The sequence below is a fragment of the Nycticebus coucang genome, chromosome 3, assembly GCF_027406575.1.
Source record: "Nycticebus coucang isolate mNycCou1 chromosome 3, mNycCou1.pri, whole genome shotgun sequence".
In the NCBI taxonomy this organism is placed as follows: domain Eukaryota; kingdom Metazoa; phylum Chordata; class Mammalia; order Primates; family Lorisidae; genus Nycticebus; species Nycticebus coucang.
The window spans coordinates 130053903-130080540 of record NC_069782.1 but is presented as its reverse complement, the minus strand read 5'-3'; the positions used below and the strand labels follow the sequence as shown (position 1 = coordinate 130080540).

The following is a 26638-nucleotide window of genomic DNA, read 5'->3' as shown; positions in this document are numbered from 1 at the left end:
GTTGGTCTCAAACTCCTAAGCTCAGATGATCCACCTGACTTGGCCTCCTAGAGTGCTCTCAAGCTCACCCAAATTAGTTTCATTTTAAGAGATGTGGAAATTATTTTAAAAATTAGAATAAAATAAACAAAAAGATAACTCAGAAAAACATTCTCTGCTTTCAAAGGAACTTACACTTTTGTTTTTGTTTTTTTTTTTTTTTTGTAGAGACAGAGTCTCACTGTACTGCCCTCGGGTAGAGTGCCGTGGCGTCACACGGCTCACAGCAACCTCTGACTCTTGGGCTTACGCGATTCTCTTGCCTCAGCCTCCCGAGTAGCTGGGACTACAGGCGCCCGCCACAACGCCCGGCTATTTGTTTTTTTTGGTTGCAGTTTGGCCGGGGCTGGGTTTGAACCCGCCACCCTCGGCATATGGGGCCGGCGCCCTACTCACTGAGCCACAGGCGCCGCCCAGGAACTTACACTTTTGACTTGCTGGCTTTTGAACACCCAGACAGAGAAATTGAAGGGTGGTATGTATTACAGGGCCCAAGGTTTTGGCTGTTCCCTGCCCTCTTTTGTTTGAAATACTCAAGGCCACAAAAAGAATGTCATTTGTTCCTTTCCATATCAAAAGATCCAAAATGCAGTATTTCTCTTCTTCATGTTTTTGTGAAGTACTAAGAATCATCTTTAACTACCTGGTATATTCCTACCTTAGGAGGTTCAGCAAGCCTTTGTGCAAAACTCAAACTTTACCACAAAAATGAAATTCTACTACGCCAGAGATTCTCAATTAGCTATTAGAACCTAACTGCTTGAGAAACATATTTTAAACAAGTCAGGAATTTTACAGCTCCTTTAAGTTTAAAAAGCAAATTGCAGTCTCTGCTTTTTCTTCCATCTGGAGTTGGGTAAATATTCTCTAAAACAATCACCAACCTTTGTACTAGAGGGTTTTGAAGAGGCGTGGAAACTCACCCATTCACCAGGACCATTCCCTGAAGCAATCTTGATAGACAACTGCTAAATATGAGGCGCTCTGGCAGTCTCTGGCTTTAAGAAATCTATGCCAGGCTCTTTCTTGGCTTTAAGAAACATAAACCTTGGGTGGTCCCCTTTTAGCATGTCTGTCATCAGCAGTCACTATCATCAGGTTCTACAGACAGGCCAGCAACTCTAGTCAAAATTTGAAAGAATATGCTGCTGAAACTGAAGTTTCTTCTTTAAGGCAAAGAGCTGTCCTCTCTACATATTAATATTTGCAAATCTGAAATAATTAGTTGCTTACTTTTGTATTTAACTTAAATTTAATAAAACAAATACATACACTAAATCCAAATGGTATTGTTCAAATGACTAACTTTTACAGCTAATTAATGTAAGATATAAAGTTACAAAGCTTGGACTTCACATTCAAGGACTATCTGAACATGAGAGCTTAAAAAAAAAAGCTTAGCAAGTTCACTGCTGAATTATTTCCATTCTAGAGCTCAGAATGGATGATGTATAGCACCCAGAGATTTGAAGAGTTCTCCCTTTAATACATTATCTTTTAAAAATCTTTTTTAAGTTTCACACTGGGTTTGAACCTTAAATACATTCTTCAATGGAATATTCAAACAAAGGCTAATCTACTTCTTCTCTGTGAATAAAACAAATTTTCAGCCATCATAAAATTTTATAACCACTATTCCACACTTGTGTATTTATTTAAATAATGCTTCAGTCCTTTAAAGCTAACTTAAACATGAAGGTCTTAAATTGTATAGTGGGAAAAAACTAAAAGATCTCATTACTACTAGAAGAATTTTTTTCCTTGGGTGCTAGTTTCAGAACACAAAGTAAAATGAAAAGTATATTAGCTTTGAGATTTTTCCTTTTCCTATTTTTTTTTTTTTGAGACAGTTTTACTTTGTGGCCCTTGGTAAAGTGCGATGGCATGATAGTTCACAGCAACTTCAAACTCTTGGGCTCAAGAGATCCTCTTGCCTCAGCCTCCCAAGTAGCTGGGACCACAGGCACCCACCACAACACCTGGCTATTTTTTAGAGATGGGGTCTTGCTATTGCTCAGGCTGGTCTTGAACTCATGAGCTCAAGTGATCCGCCTGCCTCAGCCTCCCAGAGTGCTAGGATTATAGCACTGACCTGGTCTTTTTTTGAGACACAGTCTCACTCTGTCACCCTTGGTAGAGTGTTGTGGTGTCATAGCTTACAGCAACCTCAAACTTTTGGGCTCAAGCGATTCTCTTGCCTCAACCGTCTGAGTATCTGGGACTATAGGTGCCTGCCAAAACACCCAGCTCCTTTTTCTATTTGTAGTGGAGATGGGTTTCAATCTTGCTCAGGCAGGTCTAGAACTCCTGAGCTCAGGCAATCCACCAGCCTCACCCTCCCAAAGTGCTACGAGTACAGGCATGAGCCACCAAGCTTGGCCGCCTTTTACTTTGAATCTATCTAAAAGTATTTAGCAGAAGCTGATTTCTGTTATTAAAAGAGAAAGTCACGGCTTGGCACCTGTAGCTCAAGCAGCTAAGACGCCAACCACGTACACCAGAGCTGGTGGGTTCAAATCTGGCCTGGGCCTGCCAAACAATAAGGACAGCTACAACCAAAAAATAGCCTGGTGTTGTGGCAGGTGCCTGTAGTCCCAGCTGCTTGGGAAGCTGAGGCAAGAGAATCACTTAAGCCCAGGAGTTGGAGGTTGCTGTGACCTGTGATGCCAGGGCAACAGCTTGAGGCTCTGTCTCAAAAAAAAAAAAAAAAGAGAAAGTCATATTTCTAACCACTTTTTCTTTTAGACAGAGCCTCAAGCTGTCACCCTGGGTAGAGTACTGTAGCATCACAGCTCACAGCAACCTCCAACTCCTGGGCTGAAGCGATTCTGCTGCCTTGGCTTCCCGAGCAGCTGGGACTATGGGTGCCCACCACAACGCCTGACTATTTTTTTTTTTTTTTGGTTGCAGCCATCATTGTTGTTTGGCGGGCCCCGGCTGGATTTGAACCCGTCAGCTCAGGTGTATGTGGCTGGCACCTTAGCTGCTTGAGCCATAGGCGCCAAGCCTAATTACTTTTTTTTGAAAAGAGGCTTGTTTCTTTTCCTTAAATATTAATGTAACCAAGATTAAACAACAACAAAAAAAACTAATACATAAGAAAAAAACACACTTACCTTAGTTCTGTAAAAAAGTCTTGCATCTTCCCTAATATCACATTTAACATGCTTCTCCAAAGCCCCACAGAGTAGCACAAAGTGTTTCTGTGTAAAACAAATGCGAGGGATGAAAACAACTCTGAAGCATTAGAAACTAACAGAGAAGAGATAATGCATTTGGGAAACTAAATCATTTAAAAATCGATCATTTGCAGTTAGCAATGTCTGATGTTAGTTATACAACATAACAGCAGTCCTATCAGGGAAAATAGCCACTTTCATCACAGTAAGACTGTTATGGTTTATTGCTAGCTTTAAAAATATACACACAAAAAAAGTTGTTTTGCTATACATTAACTCACACTGAAAATTAACCCCAGGGCTCAGACCGAGTAATGTAGAACTCAGAAATTTGAAGTGTTCTTTCTTTAACACATTCTTTCGCTCTCTTTTAACGAGACAGGATCTTTCTTACTTTGGTACCCAGATAGCTCACTGCATCCTTGAACTCCTGGGCTCAAGTAGTCCTCCTCCCTTAGCCTTCCAAGGAGCTGGGACTACTGGTGTGACCTGTTACACCTGGCTAATTTTTAAGTATTTTTTTTTAGAGACAGAGTCTTACTATGCTGTCCAGGCCAGTGTTAAACTCCTGGTCTCCAGTGATTCTCCTGGCCTGGCCTCTCAAAGTGCTGGGATTATAGGTGTGAACCACATTTAACACAATGTCTAATGGAATGTTCAAATACTAGCTAACCTATTTTTCCTTTCTTTTTTTTGTCGAGACAGAGTCTCACTTTATGGCCCTCAGTAGAGTGCCGTGGCATCACACAGCTCACAGCAACCTCCAGCTCCTGGGCTTAAGCGATTCTCTTGCCTCAGCCTCCCAAGTAGCTGGGACTACAGACGCCTGCCACAACGCCCGGCTATTTTTTGGTTGCAATTTGGCCCGGTGCCGGGTTTGAACCTGCCACCCTCAGTATATGGGGCCGGCGCCCTACTCACTGAGCCACAGGTGCCGCCCCCTATTTTTCCTTTCTATAAACAAAGCAAGCTTATATTAATAGAGGAACATACTGAATTAAAACTGGAAAAAATTAAGTAAATACTGAATTTGAAAAATTATGTATCTTAAGTTTCAGAATGAATAGGCCTAAATAGTTACTCTCATTAGAACTGAGGGAGACTATAAATGAACACTTTTATAGTCTCATTTATAGCTATGAAATGTTATGATAGTTATTATAAAATAATTAAAATTTGAAATATTTATAACCTTTGACCCAGTAATTCTACTTGAGAAATTTACCCTATAGATATGCTTGTACAAGTGGGCAGAGATACATGAATAAGCACTGCATATAAATCACAGAAAACAATGCTCACTAATAAATGCTTTGGGCTGGGCACAGTACTCAAGCTTGTAATCCTAGCACTCTGGGAGGCTGAGGCAGATGGATTGCTCGAACTCAGGAGTTCAAGATCAGCCTGGGCAACAGCAAGACCCTGACTCTACTAAAAAAAAAATAGAGGGCGGCGCCTGTGGCTCAAGGAGTAGGGCACCAGTCCCATATGCCGGAGGTGGCGGGTTCAAACCCAGCCCCGGCCAAAAAAAAAAATAGAAAAACTGGGCATGGTAGTGGGCACCTGTAGTCCCAGCTACTTGGGAGGTTAAGTAAAGAGGATCACTCGAACCCAAGAGTTTGAGGTTGCTGTGAGCTATAATGATGCCATGGCATCCTACCTAGGGCTATGGAGTACTCTGTCTTGAAAAAAAAAAAAAAAAAATGCATTTTCTTGTATTTTTTTTTTTGAGACCGAGTCTTATTTTGTTGCCCTGGGTAGAGTGCCGTGGCATCTCACAGCCAACTCAAACTCTTGGGCTTAAGCAATTCTCTTGCCTCAGCCTCACAAGTAGCTGGGACTTACAGGCACCTGCCCTAATGCCCGGCTATTTTTAGAGATGAGGTCTTGCTCTGGCTCAGGCTGGTCTCGAACTCTTAAGCTCAGGCAATCCACTCACCTCAGGCTCCCAAAATGCATTTCTAAAGTAGCCTGATTTACTATCAGTTCAATTCTGAAGGCAAATGTTCTTTTTCTTTTTTTTTTTTTAGAGACAGAGTCTCAGTTTATCGCCCTTGGTAGAGTGCCGTGCACAGTTCACAGTAACCTCTAACTCTTGGGTTTAGGTGATTCTCTTGTCTCAGCCTCCCGAGTAGCTGAGACTACAGGCACCTGCCACAATGCCCAGTTACTTTTTGTTTGCAGTTTGGCTGGGGCTGGGTTTGAACCCGCCACCCTTGGTATATGGGGCTAGCGCCCTACCCTCTGATCTACAGGCGCTGCCCTGCAAATGTTATTTCTAAAGAAAAAAAAGTGAGTAGAAGAAGAGATGGGATGGGAAGAAACCAGGTAACAGTTGACCCATCTGGTGTCTGTTGACCTTGGTATCTTACAAATATATTACACTATAGACAAGTTATGATGGTTAAAGTCCACTCCAACAAACAATATTTTATTTGCTGACAGATGATTCTTTTCTTTCCTTTTTTTTTTGAGACAGAGTTTTACTATGTCACCCTCGGTAGAGTGCTATGGCATCATAGCTCACAGCAACCGCCAACTCTTGGGCTTAAGCGATTCTCTTGCCTCAGCCTCCTAAGTAGGCTGGGACTACAGGCACCCGCCACAACACCCGGCTATTTTTGGTTGTAGTTGTCATTGTTGTTTTGCAGGCCCGGGCTGGGTTCAAACCCACCTGCTCTAGTGTATGTGGCTGGTGCCCTAGCTGCTGAGTTACAGGCGCCAAGTCTGAATAATTCTTTTCAATTTGATATAGTTGCAAGGTTAATATTCTCCCTTTCTTTTCTTTTTTTTTTTTTTTTGCCGGGGCTGGGTTTGAACCCACCACCTCCGGCATATGGGACCGGTGCCCTACTCCTTGAGCCACAGGCGCCGCCCCATCTCCCTTTCTTTTCAAGGATTTCTATAGCCAATATAACTTTTATTCAGTTTTCTCCTATATAACGCTTGCTCATTTTAATGCTACCTATTTAAAAATAGCAGCAGCAACACAACAACAATACTAAACACTACCTACCCGTTGTCCAGAAGAAAAAGAATGAGAACAACTAACTTCACCGACTAAATGAAGAAGAATGTAGGTCAGATAATAAGCCTGTTAGAGAAACGAATAAAATTAACACCCATGAATTGGCTAACATAGATTTCATGATAATTTATACATTAGGACAGTTTTCCAGAAAGGATAAAAGATATCCTAGAAGTTAACCTAGGTGGTAAGTAAGTAGCATTCAAACTAGCCTTTATGACTTCTAATTCAAGGGCATTCTTTTTACCACTTTGTGACGGCCTTAATAAAGGGAAACAAATAAAAAAAAACACTCTCAGTATTAAATTACAAAAAACCATCATTTAACTAACTGTTCAACTCTGAAATTTACTGAAGAATTTCATGACAGCAATAAAAAAAATTCACTTTCTGTTTACTAGAATGAATCTTGTCCCTAAATCCAGAAATGCCTATGCTATCAACTTGTGGTTAGGCAACTGGTATCCATTATGTGTATGTACTCCTTTGAGACCTTTTAGCCCTTGGTACCTGCTTTTCAAGTTCTAAATGAAGATTGTCATCAATAGTGCCATTTGGCTGTTCAGCCCTTTTCTTCAAGACCATTTTCTTTAACAAATCAGAAGGCTTCATTTGCACAAGATAATGATGTAGGACTGATATCTATTAAAAAGAAAGAGGAGACAATGAACAATACTAAGCAACTCAGTTGTTCTTTTTCTTAGGTTTTTTCCAGCGTCTTTATTCATTTTGTCCCTTTAGGTATTTTTAAAGTTCAGTGATATCATTTCCCCTTTACTTAAAAGTCCTCAACTGTTTAAAAGGGATTTTAAGTTAAAGATAATACTTCTCATTTAGGATAAATGCTTAGAAGACAACCAAATGATACTATAATAGAGGCCACAAGGAATACCTTCTCTGTGAATTTATTTCAAAGTCGACAAAGTTGAATCTCCCTCTCAATAGAAGTCATTGAATTTTGAAAACACTATAAGAAGTTGGGGTAAAAAATCACAACTAGATTGTGTAATTTGAATATTCACTAGTGAGTGTGGGGGTTAATTATCCATGCAGTTCTGTTTTACATGGGCAAAAAAGGAAAAGGTAACAGAACAAAAGTTAGGAAGAGATGGTAGAAATTCTATCCCTGGATCTCTTTTGATGGCAGTAAATACCACTGAAAGGAAGGAGTTATTTGCTAAATTACCCTGGTGGCTCAGGAATGGCCCTCATGTATCTGGAACTAAATCTACATCAACTCCAATTAAGCAGAAACTGTCTCCATCAATCTCTCTGTACCACAGCACCTTATGCATACTTCTATTACTATTATCACACTAATAACCCAAAATAGTTTATTATATCTCAACCACTAGATTATGTTTCCAATGGATTAGTCTCTAATCCATTTCTTTTAATCCCTAGGACCTGGTAGAGTACTCTATACTGAATTACAATTCAAATAAGAAGAACACAAGGACACCCAGATCCAATTTTAAGATGAATTTTCAAATCCAACTAAGGGTAGCTCTATTAGAATTATCAATGTCTATAAAAAGCCTTTAGAACTTCTCACAGTAGGACTTCCAAAAAACGTTTATATAAACTTACATATACACGATATATTGACTTCTCTGGTTTTTTTTTGAAACAGAGTCTCACTTTGTTGCCTTTGGTAAACTGCTATGGCATCATAGCTCACAGCAACCTCAAACTCTTGGGCTCAAGTGATCCTCTTGCCTCAGGTTTTCATTTTTAGTAGAGACAGGGTCTTATACTTGCTCAGGCTGGTCTCAAACTCTTGAGCTCAGGCAATCCACCTGTCTCGCCCTCCCAGAGTACTAGGATTACAGGCGTGAGCCACTGTGCCCGGCAAATTCACTTCTCAACTCGTACTGGAGGGCAACCCCATTTAAGCTCTATGATCTAAAAAGATTATTATTAAAACAGGCAAAAGATGAAATTAATATGTGATGGTCCTGCAATTTCTAATCTTGTGATAAAATTGCTTGATAAGTACAACTAATTCAATAAATGATGTCATATTCATAAAATTACACACTATGATTTTCCCCATAGTTTATTTATACATTAATTCATCTGATTGTCCACAATCTTCCTCTGGGGTAGAGGGTGTAATACTGTCACTATTTCACAGATGAAGAAACTGGATCTTTTTATTAATAGCTAGGTAATGCTAAAGATTACATGAATAGTATCATGCCTGTGAGGTGACTTTAAGACTTTTGTCTTAGGATTATCAGTTTTCCTTATACCTCACTACTATTCCTATTTATTAAAAATAAAAATGTATTTATACCTGCAGATTATTGGCATTGGGGACATCTTCATGTTTCTCATCCAAAAGCTTTGAAATAATCACTAGACTGAGGCGCTGTCTCAGTTGCCTGGAATTAGAATTTAAAAATATTTAGAATATATTTGTTTGAGAAGCACATGGATGAGACAGTAGGAGTTCTAGTTCTAACTGGATATATAGGGTATGTTTCAAGAGAAAATTGTACAAGAACACAGAAGCTGTTATAGAACAGTAAAAATTTTTTTTTTTTTTTTTTTTAGGAGTCTCACTTTGTTGCCCTCGGTAGAGTGCTGTGCTGTCACAGCTCACAGCAACCTCCAGCTCTTGGGCTTAGGTGATTCTCTTGCCTCAGCCTCCCGAGTAGCTGGGACTACAGGCACCCACCACAACACCTGGCTACTTTTTTGTTGCAGTTTGGCCATGGCTGGGTTTGAACCCACCACCCTAAGTATATGGGGCCAGGGCCCTACTCACTAAGCCACAGGCACCGCACATAGAACAGTAAAATTTTCATATAAATATTTAGGTCACTAAATATGAAATGTCTGATTTCAGATCAAAAATTGTATCTCAAACAAGAAGTACTACAATTAATTAAAGTATACACTTAAACTATCAACAGTTTTGTCATCTTAATGGTAGTTTATGACAGCAGTAAAAAATCCTGGAGAGTAAGTGGCAATGAAATCATGAAAGGTATTTTCCAATTCTTGTTGAGAATTGAATATTTTTCCTTGCAAGAAATGGTCCAAAGTCCAGAAGAAGTGGTAGCCAGTTGGTGCAAGATGAATATGGTAATCAACAGAGAGTTTCCAAGCCTAGCTTCTGTAGTTTGAGCAGTGTTGTTCACGGGACATGTGGTCGAGCATTGTCTTGCAAGAGGATTGGCCTGTCTTGGCTGCTTCATCACAAGCATTCTCATCATTTCATCCAACTGGCTGCAGTAGACATTTGCTATAATTAACTGACCAGGTTTCATAAAGCTGTAGTGGATAATATTAGCACTGGACCAAACAGATACCATTAGCTTTTTTTGATAAATATTCAGTTTTGGACAGTGTTTCAGCACTTCATCTTTAATCAATCATTGTGACAAACACTTGCAATTAGTTAAAAAAAAAAAATCCATATTTCGCCACATGTAACAATATGGTATAAAAATGGTTTATCTTTATGTTGTGACAGCAAAGAAAGGCAAGCTTTAAGATAATCTCTCTCTCTCTTTTTTTTTTTTGAGACAGAGCCTCAATTTGTTGCCTATGGTAGAGTGCTATGGAGTCATAGTTCACAGCAACCTCAAACACCTAGGCTTAAGCAATCCCCTTGCCTCAGCCTCCCAAGTAGCTGGGACTATAGGCACCCGTCACAACACCTGGCTATTTTTGGAGATGAGGTCTCCCCTGGCTCTGGCTGACCTTGAACCTGTGAGCTCAGGCAATCCACCCACCTCGGCCTCCCAAGTGCTGGGAAAACAGGTGTGAGCCATGGCTCCCTGTGATAATTTCTCTTTTAATACTCATCTACCCAGCATCTTTACCTTGCTGATTTGTTTCGAATGGTCCAATCTTGTTGGAATAGTAACATCAGACCTTGCTGCTAATTCATGCATAGGCTGACATGGATTCACTTCCACTACAGCTTTTAGCTCATTATCCACCTTGGTTGGTGTCAGGTTGCCCATGTGTCTCATTTTCTTTTCTTTCGAGACAGAGCTTCATTATGTCGCACTCGGTAGAGTGCCGTGGTGTCACAGCTCATAGCAACCTCAAACTCTTGGGCTTAAAAGATTCTCTCACCTCAGCCTCTCAAGTAGCTGTGACTATAGGCATGTCTCTCATTTTTAAGACTAAAATCACCAGAGGCTGGGTGTGATGACTCACGCCTGTAATCCTACTACTCAGAGTGGGTGGACTGCTTGAGTCCAAGTGTTCAAGACCAGCCTGAGCAAGAATGAGACCCTGTCACTATTAAAAATATAAAAAGTAGCCAGGATGTGGAAGTCATCCTAGCTACTCGGGAGACTGAGGATCACTTGCACCCATGAGTTTGAGGTTGCAGTGAGCTACAGTGCCTTTCTTTGCACTCTACCCGAGATAAAAGAGCAAGACTCTTCTGTCCACGTATTGTACATTCATTAGCCATAACCTTTCCAAAAACTTTGTTGGTATTTTGAGCTGTCTGCCCTATATTGGCTCCATGAATTTTTGACTTATCCATGGTTTCACAAAAAATAGGTAAAAAAAAAAAAACAATTTGAAAATTAATCACACGCCAAAATGTGTATTTGAAAGAATGAGGATGTACCTTCACAATAAAAATAAAACAAAAAATGTCAAAGTGAAATGTCAGAGATACCAACTATAAAAATTAGTACTTAAAGAAACTGGACATTTCCTATTTACTCACCGAAGTTAGACAGAATTACTTAAAGTTCAGTAAGGCAAGATAATTGCTTGAGCCCAGGTGATGTCCAGTCAGGGACCCCCTGTACCAACTACAACAGGTTGTGGGGATGATTAAGAACCTTTAACTTTGACTCTGATTTACTGAAAGAAAACTTATTTTTTGCTAAAAGTTCTTTTTACTAAAGTAAAAAAAAAAAAAAAGCTAATTCATTCATTTTTATAGAATGTCATTTGTATTTTGTTTTTTTTAAACAGAGCCTTAAGCTGTTGCCCTGGGTAGAGTACTGTGGCATCACAGCTCACAGCAACCTCCAACTCCTGGGCTTAAGTGATTCTCTTGCCTTGCCTCCCAAGTTGCTGGGACTACAGGCACCTACCACAATGCCTGGATATTTTTTGGTTATAGTTGTCATGGTTGTTTGCCTGGCCTAGGCTGGATTCGAACCTGCCAGCTCAGGTGTATGTGGCTGGAGCCTTAGCCGCTTGAGCTACAGGCACCGAGCCAGGATGTCATTTGTATTAAGTTATCAGATAAATTAAAAATCAGGAATATTACATAATGATCTAAGTTAAGAATTAGAATCAGGCTATCAATGCCTTTTCCCTCAGCTAAATATGAAATACAAATCTGATCTACCATTCAAAGAATGATGAATAAAAATAAAGGATCCAGGTAGCACCTGTGGCTCAAAGGATTAAGGTGCCAGCCCCATTTACGGGAAGTGGTGGGTACAAACCTGGCCCAGGCCAAAAACTGCAAAATAAATAAATAAATAATCCAAAACATTTCATTAACATTAACATTATAAAATTTCTTTACATTTTTTTTTTTTTTTTTGGCCGGGGCTGGGCTTGAACCCGCCACCTCCGGCATATGGGACCGGCGCCCTACCCGTTGAGCCACAGGCGCCGCCCTACATTTTTTTTTTTTGTTGAGACAGTCTTGCTTTGTTGCCCCCAGCAGAGAGCTGTGGAGTCACAGCTCACAGCAACCTCAGACACTTGGGCTCAAGCAATTCTCTTGCTCCAGCTTCCTGAGTAGCTGGGACTACACTAAGCCAAAGTGCTTGGCTTACAGATGGGGTCTTGCTCTAGGTCAGGCAGGTCTCGAACTTGTGAGCTCAGACAATCTGCCCACCTCAGCTTCCCAAAGTGCTAGGATTATAGGCATGAGCCACCTTGCCCGGCCCCTACATTATAAAATTTCTTAATGTTTAATTTAATACCTTCCACGAGATGTCCAGTTAGGTACCAGCTGTACTAACCACAAAAGGTTGTGGGGATGATTAGAGAGTTCATTTATGCCCAGACAGAGTTCAGGCACCTGGAAAAATAGAAAAAGCAAGATGTCTTTCAAACAGGTCAAGAGACTAAAACATCCAACAGATCACTTACATCCCTTCTTGCCCTAATTGAAGCACTATTATAAAACAGAGCACTCAGTTTTAGAAGTATGTGTAGTATAATGTCTAGAACCTGCTAAAATGGACATAATAACAGAATTCAGAGTCTCATTCTGTTGCCCAAAGAATAATGCCATGGCCTCAGCCTAGTTCACAGTAACCTGAAAGTCTTGGGTTTGGGCCATCCTCCTGATTCAGCCTCCTGGGACTATAGGCACCTGCCACAATACCTGGCTAATTTTTTTTTCTAATTTTTTTTTTAGTAGAGACAGAGTCTCATTCTTGCTCCGGATGGTCTTGAACTCCAAAGCTAAAGAGATCCTCCTGCTTCAGCCTCCCAGAATGCTAAGTTTATAGGTGTGAGCCTCACATTCAGCTTTATTTATTTTATTATTTATTTATTTTTTTTTGAGGGGACAGAGTTTCACTCTGTCACACTGGGTACAGTGCCATGGTGTCACAGCTCATAGCAACCTCAAACTCCTGGGTTTGTGTGATCCTTGTGCCTCAATTTCTTGAGTAGCTGGGACTATAGGCGCCTGGCTAGTTTTTCTATTTTTTTTTTTTTAGTAGAGACAAGGTCTCACTCTCTTAAGCTGGTCTTGAACTACTGAGTTCAAGTGATCAATCCACCTCGGCCTCCCAGAGTGCTAGGATTACAGGTGTGAGCCACTGCACCCAACCTCAGATTCAGTTTTATCTTAAATTGAACGAACAGATATATTTATCTAAGTTTCACATTTATCTACACTTAAATAGTCCTTCTTGGAACAGTAAGCTAACCTAAATATAAGTACCAGGAAATATGCATACGAAATATAAGTTCTAAATTCATATGTATAAAGTGAGTTGTACAAGATCATATATGTTCTTGATCTGGGATTATTTTACATTTCCTATTTCAGTATTTTTAAAAGCCTAACACCCCCAAATACATATAAGTATTATGTATCAATTTCTTACAAAGCCTAAAAGTTGCTTCAAAATAGGCTTGATGCCTATGGCTCAAGCGGCTAAGGTGCCAGCCACATACACCTGAGCTGGCAGATTCGAATCCAGCCCAGGCCCACCAAACAACAATGACGGGCAACCGTCAAAAAATAGCCGGGCATTGTGGGGGGCGCCTATAGTCCCAGCTACTTGGGAGGCGGAGGCAGAAGAATGGCTTGAGCACAGGAGTTGGAGGTTGCTGTGAGCTGTGATGTCATAGCACTCTACCCTGGGCGACAGCTTGAGGCTCTGTCTCAAAAAAAAAAAAAAGTTGCTTCAAAATAATCTGATGAGTCAGCCAGACGCGGTGGCTCATGCCTCTAATCCTAGCGCTCTGGGAGGCTGAGGCTGGTGGACTGCCTGAGTTCACTGGTTGGAGATCAGCCTGAGCAAGAGCAAGACCCCATGTCTAAAAATAGCCAGGCACTGTGTTAGGCACCTGTAGCCTCAGCTACTCAGGAGGGTGAGGCAAGAGAATCACTTGAGTTCAAGAGTTTGAGGTTGCTGTGAGCTATGACTCCATGGCACTTTACCAAGGATGACAAAGTGAGACTCTGCCTCAATAACAAACAAACGAAATAATCTGATGAGTAGAGGAAGAAAATATGGGATGGGCTTAAAAGATTAGACAAGATTGATTATACCTTGATAATCATTAAAGCTAGTTGATAGGTACTTAGGGGTTCATTATACTCTTTGCCCCACTTTTTGTACGTTTTACATTTTCCACCAAAAGAGGTTAAAAAATGTAATTTTTAAAAAGGCCTAACAAAATATAATAAAAATGATACATGTTCATCTTCTATATGGTTATAGAAGTTCAACTCAGGCTTGGCGCCTGTAGCTCAAGCAGCTAAGGCACCAGCCACATACACCAGAGCTGGCAGCTTCGAATCCATCCTGGGCCGGCCAAACAACAATGACAACTATAACCAAAAAATAGCCAGGTGTTGTGGTGGGCGCCTGTGGTCCCAACTACCTGGGAGGCTGAGGCAAGAGAATCGCTTAAGCCCAGGAGCTGGAGGTTGCTGTGAGCTGTGATGCCATGGCCCTCTACCCAGGGTGAAAGTTTGAGGCTCTGTCTCAAAAAAAAAAAAAAAAGTTCAACTCAAATTTCTTGTAGGTATGACTCACCTCATCATTTTATTTAGATTCCTACTCAAAGATCATTTCGGAAAGACTTCCCTGATTCCCTCATATGAAATAGCATACCATCCTTGCCTTGCTGCTCTCTATACCCATGCCCTGCTTTACTTTAATTTGTAGCACTAATTACAATCAGACATACAGGGTTCAAACTCTGTGGCCATCCTGTATTACAGTCTACATGCACTTATTACCTAACTCTTTGATTAGGACAAAACCCCACAAAAGCAAAGGCTTTGTCTTTTTCACAGCTGAATTTCTAGCCCCTACATTAATGCTTAGTCCACAGGAAATCTCCAAAAACACATTTTTATTGAATAAATGGCTGTAGTTTTAGAAAAGACTGTTATCAATTTAAATAATACAGCTTCATCAAACACAGTCTTTTCTTTAGTTCATTTCAAAGTTACCAAAGTCCTTAACTGGACTTAAGAGTATTAATTCTGCATGCACTATAAAATCAAATTATGATGTTGAGCAAAAAACTAATACTGAAGTTTTTTTTTTTTTTGTAGAGACAGAGTCTCACTGTACCACCCTCGGTAGAGTGCCGTGGCGTCACACGGCTCACAGCAACCTCTAACTCTTGGGCTTACGCGATTCTCTTGCCTCAGCCTCCCGAGTAGCTGGGACTACAGGCGCCCGCCACAACGCCCGGCTATTTTTTTGTTGCAGTTTTGGCTGGGGCCGGGTTTGAACCCGTCACCCTCGGCATATGGGGCTGGCGCCCTACCCGCTGAGCCACAGGCGCCGCCCACTAATACTGAAGTTTTAAGTAATGTTACCTTTGTGTTCCAATCTCTGATGTTTTTCATCAGGTTTATCAGGAGGCTTTGAAAGTCTACTAGAGGAATCTGTTTCAGCTGTTTTTCCAAACTCATTTTAAACAACATTAAAATCAGCAACATTATTTCACGATCCTGGTAACCTTCCGGATGTATAGATGTGCACAAGCCTAGAAACTTTTGACATAAATGCATAAATAAAATAACTTTAGGAGAAATAGTATTTTTTTGTTTTTTGAGACAGTCTCTCACTATGTTGCCCTCGGTAGAGGGCCATGGTGTCACAGCTCATTGCAACCTCAAACTCTTGGGCTTAAGCATTTCTCTTGCCCCAGCCACCCAAGTAGCTGGGACTACAGGTGCTGGCCACAACGCCCAGCTATTTAAACAACAGTTGTCATCACTGTTGTTTAGCAGGCCCAGGCCGGGTTCAAACCTGTCTGCTTTGGTGTATATGGTTGGTGCCTTAACTATGGAGTGGTAGGTGCTGAGCCACTTTAGGAGAAAAATATTTTACTTGAAGAGCTTTAATTATAAAATCTCTATGTTGGGGGGCGCTTGTGGCTCAGTGACTGGGGAACTGGCACCATATACTGAGGGTTTGAACCCAGCCCCATCCAAACTGCAACAACAACAACAAAATAGCCGGGTGTTGTGGCAGGCGTCTGTAGTCCCAGCTACTCGGGAGGATGTGGCAAGAGAATCACCTAAGCCCAGGAGCTGGAGGTTGCTGTGAGCTGTGATACTACAGCACTCTACTGAGGGGGACCGAGTGAGACTCTTGTCTCTTAAAAAAAAAAAAAAATCTCTTTGTCAAAAGATACAACAGAGAACTATACAGAAAACTAATATTAAACATCTAGAAAAAAGCAAGAAATTCTCAATGTTAGTAGTTGAATTAAATGGCACTTTCTTCTCTATTTTCCAGATTTTTATGAATGGTTCAGTATCAGTGATTTGATTCAGGCATTAAAAATGCTTTTCCCATTGTTACTAATTCTTGATCACTAAGTTATATTGTAAATAATAATTTTTTCTTCATATGTCATACTTCTAAAAAATTACTGGTGTCAAGAATGATATAAACTCTGACCTAAAGTTCCCTTTCCTTCCTAATATTAAAACATAAATAAAAACAGCAAAAACAACTATTTGTTGCTAAGAAATTTTAGAGACTGAAAATCACATGGTAAGAAACTAGCGATTTTTTTTAAACATTAACCATAAGCTCTGTGCAAAAGAAAAAATACTTTCTCCTACCTTGACCACATTTAAAATGTTGGTTTCAGGAAGAGTTGAAAAAATTGGCTTACAAGATGAATTTTCACCTCCTTTTTCTCCCAATGTTGTCTGTGTTTCAGAACTGTTTAGGAATGAAAAAAGCAATGTGAAATTAGGCACGAAATAATTACTTACTTTTAAGAAATACTGAACTTTCTTTTAAACAATTATATTTTACTGAAGTATATTTTACATACAACAAAAAGACTGTATCCATTTTAAGTTTTGATAAACACATATATATATACAAGTGTGTTTAAATATATAATATATATATATATCAAAGTAACCGCTACCTGAATCAAAAATTAAAACATTTCCATTGCACCTCAAAGTCCCCTCAGGCACAATCCAGTATCTCCCACTCACGGCAAATGGTAATCTGATTTCTATCTTTTTTTTTTTTTTGTAGTTTTTGGCCAAGGCTAGGTTTGAACCCACCACCTCCAGCATATGGGACTGGTGCCCTATCCCTTTGAACCAGAGGCACCGCCCTGATTTCTATCTTTATACATTAGTTTTCCCTTTAACCAGCTACTTTTTTTAGGTATCATCCTCATTGCTCTTGGTGTCAGAAAACTACAGAAAGTGGCTCTGACTCTAAAGAACTCATAATAAAGACCTCATAGTGGCCTAAATAAACTGCTGTAGCAATATAAACATTTCAAAACACTCAGATTCTGGTTGAGGTTATGGGTGAAGTTTCGTGGAAAAGGAGATGCATGTATTTGGCTTCCAAAAGATAAGATATTTTTGTTTAATTTTTTGAAAAATACTATATTCACATAGTTAAAAAAAATCAAAAGGTATAATATGCTGTGATAAACTGCCCTGCCAGTCCAGCTCTTTAGCAAATCGTTTTCTTTTCCCACACAAAATTACTACTAGTTTTAGCCCTTCCTTCCACAGGTACTTTATCTACAAACAAACAAATATGAATATTTATCTCACTGTGGTATAATAAAAAATACATTTGGTTTTGGCTCAGCGCCTGTAGCTCAAGTGGCTAAGGCACCAGCCACATCCACCAGAGCTGGCGGGTTCGAATCCAGTCTGGGTCTGCCGAACAATGACAACTACAACCAAAAAATAGCTGGGCATTGTGGCAGGCACCTGTAGTCCCAGCTACTTGAGAGGCTGAGGTAAGAGAATTGTTTAAGCCCAGGATTTGGAAGTAGCTGTAAGCTGTGATGCCGTGGCACTCTAACCAGGGCGACAGCTTGAGGCTCTGTCTCAAAAAAAAAAAAAAAAAAAAGAAAAAAAAACTATACACACACACATTTGGTCTTTGTCCCCAGTTCCTGGCATAAAGATCCTAACACCCTGGGAACTTCAGATGGGGATAAGAACAGACTCTTCTGCTATTCATATAAGACCCTCTCAATCATACCAGTGTCTATGCTAATGAAGTTTTTTTTTTTTTTTTTTGAGACAGAGTTTCACTTTGTCACCCTTGGTAGAGTGCTGTAGCATCATAGCTCACAATCTCAAATTCTTGGGCTCAATTGATTATCTTGCCTCAGTTTCCCAAGTAGCTGGGACTACAGATACCCATCACAATGCCCAGCTATTTTTAGAGATGAGATCTTGCTCTGGCTCAGACTGGTCTCAAACCGGTGAGCTCAGGTAATCCACTCACCTCTGCCTCCCAGAGTGCTAGGACTCTCACAGGCGTGAGGCACTGTGCCTGACCCAATAAAGTGACTCTTGAAGGATGGGGACTGGCTGTCAGAGCATGTGACTGGAGAGTTGAAACTTTAGTCCAACCTAGAGGTCTAGCAATTGAGTTAATCACCAATGGCCAATGTTTTAATCAATTACCTCTGTGTAATAGAACCCCCATAAGAGTTTGAGGTTGCTGTGAGCGAGGCTGAGGCTGTGGCATTCTAGCATGGAGCAACAGACTGAGAGTCTGTCTCAAAAAACAAACATACAAACAAACAAAAAAACAAAACAAAAGAGTGAATGTGATAATATCTTAAGAGGATCCAGACTCTTGTTCATGTTGTTTTATTTAGTTATTTATTTTCAGACAGAGGCTCACTCTGTTGCCCTAGGTAGAGTGCCGTGGCATCATAGCTTATAACAACCTCAAATTATTGGGCCCAGGAGACCCTCTTGCCTCAGCCTCCCGAATAGCTGGAATTACAGGTGCCCACCACAATACCCAGCTAATTTTTCTATTTTTTTTTTGCAGTTTTTGGCCGGGGCTGGGTTTGAACCCACCACCTCCAGCATATGGGGCTGGCGCCCTACTCCTTTGAGCCACAGGCGCTGCCCTAGTTTTTCCATTTTTAGTAGAGATGGGGTCTTGCTCTTGCCCAGCCTAGTCTAGAATTCCTGAGCTCAGGCTATCCTCCCACCTCAGCTGCCCAGAGTGCTAGGATTACAGGTGTGAGCCACAGTCACTGGCTGCTCTTGTTTAAACATTGACCAGCTCACTCCTGCTTCACTGTGTCCACCTTCCTTTACCTCTTTTTTTTTTTTTTTTGAGACAGAGCCTCACTATGTCACCCTCCGTAGAGTGCAGTGGCGTCATAGCTTAGGGCAACCTCACTCTTGGGCTTAAGCGATTCTCTTGCCTCAGCCTCCCAAGTAGCTGAGACTACAGGCACCTACCACAACGCCCGGCTTTTTTTTGTTGAAGTTGTCATTGTTGTTTAGTAGGCCTGGGCCAGGTTCGAACTTCCCAGCCTAAGTGTATGTGGCCAGCACCCTAACCACTGAGCTATGGGCGCTGAGCCTCCTTTACCACTCTTACAAGAGTGACTATAGTTATCACCTCCCTGCTCTAGCCACTAAACCTGACTGAAGTAACCCTTCAACTGGTAAGTAACCAATTCAAAAATTCTTATTTTGCTAAATAACATTCACATTTATTATGTCTTAATGCAACCATTCTATCTTTATTCATTTTTCATTAAAAAAAAATTTTTTTTTTTTTGAGACAGAGTCTCACTCAGTTGCCCTGGGTAGAGTGCCATGGTGTTATTGCTCACAGCAACCTCAAACTCTTGGGCTCAAGTGATCCTCTTGTTTCAGCCTCCCGAGTAGCTGGGACTACAGGAGCCCGCCACAACACCCAGCTATTATTTAGAGATTGGGTGTCACTGTTGCTCAGGCTGTTCTTGAACTCATGAGCTCAAGCGATCTGCCTGCTTTGACCTCCCAAAGTGCTAGGAGTATAGGTGTGAGCCACCACACCTGGGCCAAACAGCAAAAATCTTGTTAATGTTTCTTTTTTTTGAGACAGTTTCACTTTGTCGCTCTTGGTAGTGTCACTGCATCATAGCTCACAGCAACTTCAAACTCCTCAGCTTAGTGATTCTCTTGCCTTAGCCTCCCAAATAGCTGGGACTACAGGCATCTGCTACAACGCCTGACTATTTTTAGAGACAAGGTCTTGCTCTGGCTCAGGCTGGCTGCGAACCTGTGAGCTCAGGCAATCCACCTGCCTCGGCCTCTCAAGTGCTGGGATTATAGATGTCAGCCACTACACCTGGCCTTGCCTCAGTTTTTCATTTTCATTAGAGATGGAGTCTCACTGTTGCTTAGGCTGGTCTCAAACTCATAAGACCCAGTGATTCACCCACCTCGGCCTCCCACAGTGCTAAGATTACAAGTGTGAGGTACTGAGCTTGGCCTTATTGACCTTTCTTATAGAATCTCATTATTTATGATGCTGAACTTTCATACTTGAAAGCATGGTATGTTTTTCCATTTAATAAGGTCTTTTTTGTCCCATAGTAATGTTTTACACACACACACACATTTCTAGTTAAGTTTACTCCTAGATATTTCATTTTGTTTTTTACTGTTGTAATGAAAGACTTTTCTTCTAGTGTATTTTTTTTTTGAGATAGAATTCACTGTGTCGCCCTGGCTAGAATGCCGTAGCATAATAGCTCATGGCAACTTGAAACTCTTGGGCTCAAGAGATCCTCTTGCCTCCGCCACCCAAGTAGCTGGGATTACAGGCACCCACCACAACACTTGGCTATTTTTTCTTTTCTTTTCTTTTTTTTTTTTGCAGTTTTTGGCTAGGGCTGGGCTTGAACCTGCCACCTCTGGCATATGGGGCCAGTGCCCTACCCCTTTGAGCCACAGGCACTGCCCTAGTTTTTCTATTTTTACTAGAGACAGGAGTCTTGCTTTTGTTCAGGCTGGTCTCTGGAACTCCTGAGCTCAAGCAATCTTGGCCTCCCAGAATGCTAGGATTATAGGTGTGAACCACTGTACCCAGCCTCTTCCAGTGTATCCTTTAACTATTTACTGTCCAGGTATCTGAGAGCTATTAATTTTTCTTTATTAATTGTATAGCCTGGCACCCATACCAAATTCTTTGAGTTATCTGTCATATCTCTTAATTTTTCTTGTCTTATTGCTTTCGCCAGTTGCTCCAAAACAATGTTAAATAACAATGGACAATCTTTTTTTTTTTTTTTGTAGAGACAGAGTCTCACTCTATGGCCCTCAAACTCCTGGGCTCACACAGCTCACAGCAACCTCCAACTCCTGGGCTCAAGTGATTCTCTTGCCTCAGCCTCCCCAGTAGCTGGGACTACAGGCGCCCGCCACAACGCCCGGCCATTTTTTTGTTGCAGTTTGGCTGGGGCCGGGTTTGAACCCGTCACCCTCGGTATATGGGGCCAGCGCCTTACCGACTGAGCCAAAGACACTGCCCTTTTTTTTTTTTTGGTAGAGACAGAGTCTTACCTTATCACCCTCGGTAGAGTGCCGTGGCGTCACATAGTTCACAGCAACCTCCAAATCCTTGGGCTTAGGCGATTCTCTTGACTCAGCCTCCCAAGTAGGTGGGACTACAGGCGCCCACCACAATGCCCGGCTATTTTTTTGTTGCAGTTTGGCCGGGGCTGGGTTTGAACCCGCCACTCTCGGCATATGGGGCCGGTGCCCTACCCGCTGAGCCACAGGTGCCGCCCACAATGGACAATCTTAATCTTTCTATTATTACTTTGCTAAACATCACGATGGTCTTCATTTATTTATTTTTGAGACAAGAGTCTCACTATGTCGCCCTAGGTAAAGTGCCGTGGCATCACAGCTCACAGCAACCTCAAATTCTTGGGCCCAAGTAATTCTCTTGCCTCAGCCTCCCAAGTAACTGGGATTACTGGCACCAGCCACAATGCCCAGCTATTTTTTAGTTGCAATCATCATTGCTGTTAATAGACCCGGGCCGGGGTGGAACCTGCCATCTTTGGTGCATGTGGCTGGCACCCTACTCACTAAGCTATGGGCACCGAGCCACGATGGTCTTTAGATTAAGGCAAATGTTAAGAATGTATCTAATTCAGGAGTTATCCCAACTTTGAGAGATATAAAAAAAATTCAAGAATGAATCTTTAACTTAATACATTAACTGTACGTGAATTGTTTGAAATGATATTTCTAGAATTAATTATGTAAAAAAAACTTACACTAGATCATCTTCATTAAAGTCTGGCTGAAGATTTTCCAGAGGAAATAAAGATCTAAAATCAATCCCCATGTTGAAAAACACAGCTGCTATATCAGACAATGATGGGATCCAGGGCCAAATTGGTGAGTCACTGAAGGTATCTAATTAAGAGAAGAAATATTTTATTCTGAATTGTTGGTCTACAAACTCACACTTGCAAGCTGATAGTCTGCATGTGAAACATGATTACAATGATTTCACAGAAATGACAGCTGCTAATTATATGTTATAAAATGCTCATAGGGATTATTCATTTCCAGAAGAATACAAAGAAAATGACATTTATAAAGAAAATATTCTAGAGTTATAGATAAAAGAGTGTAACTCAGAAGGAAGCAACATATTTTAAAATGATTGGAAATAACATCCCAACTACTGATAACACTGGAAAATTGTATCATCTTCAGTGCCTTTACAGTCCAAACACCTAAAACAGATAAAACAGGTAAACTCTAAGACTTCTTTTATTATTAGGGCTTTTTTTGTTTGAGACAGAGTCTCACTTTGTGGCCCGCAGTAGAGTGCTGTTGCATCACAGCTCACAGCAACCTCAAACTCTTGGGCTTAAGCGATTCTCTTGCCTCAGCCTCCCAAGTAGCTGGGACTACAGGTGCCTGCCACAACATCTGGCTATTTTTTGTTGCAGTTGTTTAGTTGGCCTGGGTCAGGTTCGAACCTGCCACCCTTGGTGTATGTGGCTGGTGCTGTAACCAGTGTGCTATGGGCATCGAGGCTTATCATTAGGTCTTCTATATTTATTTTTATTATTAAGGCTCTCAAAGGTGAGAAACTTTTGCAACTGATGTTTTAAATATGCCTTAACGTATTATCAGTACAATACTGTTGCTTACCAAAGCCAACTACAATTGTCCAATTAGTTATATATTTATTTTGTGCAACAATTTCTACTTACTCAGCAAAGTAAGCCATTGGTAAATATTAGATAACAGCTGCTGGACGACTGTCCAGATATGTCCAACTTGCAGCCCTTGGGCTGAATGTGCATGTGAGGACTTCTGTGGTTATCTGTGGTGGTAGGTATTTCAAAAATAATGCACAAACTTTTTAATGCACATCAGCTTTTGTTAGAGCTTGTGTATGTAATGTAAGAGGAAGACAACTCTTCCTCTTCAAATGTGGCACGGAGAAGGCAAAAGGTTGGACACTTTAAACCTTTTTTCTCTATGCTACTAGAAAAATGCAGATATTCATTTCCTGAGTTTTACTTCATTATTAAGGACTTTTGATTGCAGAAATAAATTTTTATTCCATATAATATACACTTTAAAATCATAGTAAATTTACTTACCATTTTTAATTGTTATTTCCATTAATGTGCTTAAAATTTGCACTGACACAATACAGTCTGTATGAACAGACATCATCTGTCAAAAGTAGATCAATGATAGGGTATTAGAAAGAAAGAAAACATGAGCAACTTACCTTTTACTAGGTACACATAAAGGTTTCATGTGCTTTGCAATAACCTATATGAGGTCCTCATTTGGCATATGAATATAAAGGTTCAGAGAGATTAAATACCATACCCAATATAATACATGGAGAAGGTGGAATTTAAATCCAGGTCTGATTCTGAAGTCAGGGCTGTTTTTTTTCCTTTTTGGGAAGGGGTTTTGCCCTGTCACCCAAGCTGGCATGCAGTGATGTGATCATAGTTCTCTATATCCTTGGCCTCAGACTCCAGAGTAGCTGAGACCACGGGCACACGCCACCATGACTAGCATATTTATTTTTCTCATTTTTTTTAGAGAAGTCATGCTATTTGGCCGAGGCTGGTTTCAAACTCCTGGGCTCCAGTGATCCTACTGCCTCAGTCTCTCAAGTAGCTGGGATTATAGGCACAAGCCACTGCGCCTAGACCCAGCATCAGGACTCTTCACATTCTAACATACTGCTTGTTTTTACAACTGTCATTTATAACTTGAACAATGTAACATTTGAAACTAAAAATATGTCTTTCTAATATTATTTCATGACATGAAACCAAAAACCATAAAGGAAAAGGCTGCTGGTTGATCATACCATAGGCAAAAATCAAACCATAAACTAGTAAAAATATTTGGAAAAATAAGATACAAATATACAGATAATATACTTTTTTTTTTTTTTTTTTTGGCCGGGGCTGGGTTTGAACCCGCCACCTCCGGCATATGGGACCGGCGCCCTACTCCTTGAGCCACAGGCGCCGCCAGAGATAATATACTTTTTTTTCTTTTTTTTCCTTTTTGGGAAAAAGGAAAGCACCTTTTCAGTGTGCTTGTTCATTCTTCTTTGTTTGAAGTACTCCTTTTTGTTGATTTTCTTCTTTCTCCTGTGGTGCTGGCTGTTTTTGATGTTGTTGGTAGAGACGGGGTCTTACTCTGGCTGACTGCTGCTCATATGGGTTTTGAACCTCTGAGCTCAGGCAATCCACCCGCCTCAGCCTCCCACAGCGCTGGGACTACAGGCGTGAGCTACCACGCCCGGCCAATAATATACTTTTTAAAAGATGCTCAATACTACTAGTAATTAAAGCGATGCAATAAAAAAAAATTAGTTAACTTCAAAATTGGTTAAGATCAAGAATACGGATAATACCCAGTATTCATAAGAGTACTAGAAATGAGGGAAGTAGTCTTATGCTATTTGGTAAGTATTTTAAAGTAATTTGGCAATATTTATGGAAAATTATCATATTTATACTTTGATATATTTAGACTTTTCATATACAGGAATTTGATGCAGAGACAATATAACTTTCTTTTTTTTCCTTCTTTTTTTGCAGTTTTTGGCCAGGGCCGCATTTGAACCTGCCACCCCCAGCCTTGTTTCTTGAGCCATAGGTGCCGCCTGACAATAAAACTTTCAAAAGACAATTTTATGGAAAGAAAATCTCAAGTTTAAAAAATTTAGGCTCAGTGCCTTGTAGCTTAGTGGCTAGGGTGCCAGTCACATATACCAGAGCTAGCGCGTTCGAATCCAGCACAGGCCTGCCAAACAACAATGACAACTACAAACAAAAAATAGCCAGGCCTTGTGGTGGGCACCTGTAGTCCCAGCTACTTGGGAGACTGAGGCAAGAGAATTGCTTAAGCCCAAGAGTTTGAGGTTGCTGTGAGCTGTGACACCACTGCACTCTACCCTCCCCCCCAAAATCTAAAAAATCAGAATAAACTGAAAGTGATTTTAAAGTGGGTTTACCGAGAATACCTCCTCTTTTTTCCAGTACTTTGTGTTGCTATTTTACTATCTTTGTCTTTTGCCTAGGAGCCATATATTATAACAAATTTAAACCTAAAATGTAAAGAGGAATAACCCTAACTCTGCCTTCAAGCAGGAATATGGCTTATGTCATTTCAAACAAAATTTATGGGAATAGTCTTTGCTATGTTTGTGTCATTGAGCTCCACCCCTAGGAGGCAGCACCATTCACAGACAAGTTGCACACAGGACAAGATTTAGATAATCATCTTTTTACCCAGTGGGTGGATGGGTAGGCTGGGCAATACAGTAATTTAACATACTTAAATAAATGTGTAAAGAAGTATATACAACAATTTAATGTCTTATCAATTGAGACTGGGTTAAGTAAATCATGGTATAGCCTGACATAAGAATCCAATAGTATAAAGCCTTTAAAAAGAATAATATAGTTATACTTACTCTGACACGAAAAATTCAAATTTATTGTTACCTGAAGCAAACAATTTATAAAACATATTCTGATGTCCTGTTTATGTTAAAGTTACATAGCAATTTTTGTATGCAGAGAACACTCTAGGAAACACTGACCAACATGTAACAGATTCTGGAAATTAAGTCTTAGAAAGAGTTCAGCCATCTTTTAAAAAAAATAATTCAATCTCAGGCGGCACCTGTGGCTCAGTCGGTAGGGCGCTGGCCCCATATACTGAGGGTGGCGGGTTCAAACCTGGCCCCGGCCGAACTGCAACAAAAAAATAGCTGGGCATTGTGGCGGGCGCCTGTAGTCCCAGCTACTTGGGAGGCTGAGGCAAGAGAATCGCTTAAGCCCAGGAGTTGGAGGTTGCTGTGAGCTGTGTGATGCCATGGCACTCTACCTAGGGCCATAAAGTGAAACTCTGTCTCTACAAATAATAATAATAATAATAATAATAATAATAATAATAATAATAATAATAATTCAATCTCCTTTCCATTTCACTTGAACTTCCACAATCAAAAATGAATTCTTGGCTTGGTGTCCGTAGCTCAGCGGTTAGGGTGCTGGCCACATGCACTGGGGCTGATGGGTTCGAACCTGGCCTGAACCTGCTAAACAAACATAGCCTGGCATTGTGGCAGGTGCTTGTAGTCCTAGCCACAGGTGAGGCTGAGGCAAGAGAATCATTTGAGTCCCAGAGTATGAGGTTGCTGCAAGCTGTGACGCCACAGCACTCTACCAAGGGTAACATAGTGAGACTATGTCTCACAAAAAAAAAAAAAATTCTTTTTGAAAATTAAAAAAAAAAAGGCTGGGTGCCCTGGCTACTCCTATAAACCTAGCACTCTGGGAGGCAGAGGCAGGTGGATAGCCTGATCTCAGGAGTTCAACACCAGACTGAGCGCAAACAAGACCCCAT

General features: G+C 40.7%; 1 protein-coding gene across 4 annotated transcripts in view; it reads right to left on the bottom strand.

Moving 5' to 3' along the window:
- Positions 1 to 26638, bottom strand: part of SLF2 (SMC5-SMC6 complex localization factor 2) — a 57206-nt gene that overhangs the window by 4798 nt on the left and 25770 nt on the right. For 3 of the 4 annotated variants that reach the window (XM_053583918.1, XM_053583919.1, XM_053583920.1), the window contains exons 10-18: positions 23347 to 23422; positions 21997 to 22138; positions 16535 to 16637; positions 15275 to 15451; positions 12177 to 12274; positions 8546 to 8633; positions 6757 to 6888; positions 6235 to 6312; positions 3156 to 3242 (exon numbers count right to left, since the gene is read on the bottom strand). In XM_053583918.1, coding sequence (XP_053439893.1) covers positions 3156 to 3242; positions 6235 to 6312; positions 6757 to 6888; positions 8546 to 8633; positions 12177 to 12274; positions 15275 to 15451; positions 16535 to 16637; positions 21997 to 22138; positions 23347 to 23422 — 981 coding nt within the window. The other variant, XM_053583921.1, reaches the window with a different exon arrangement.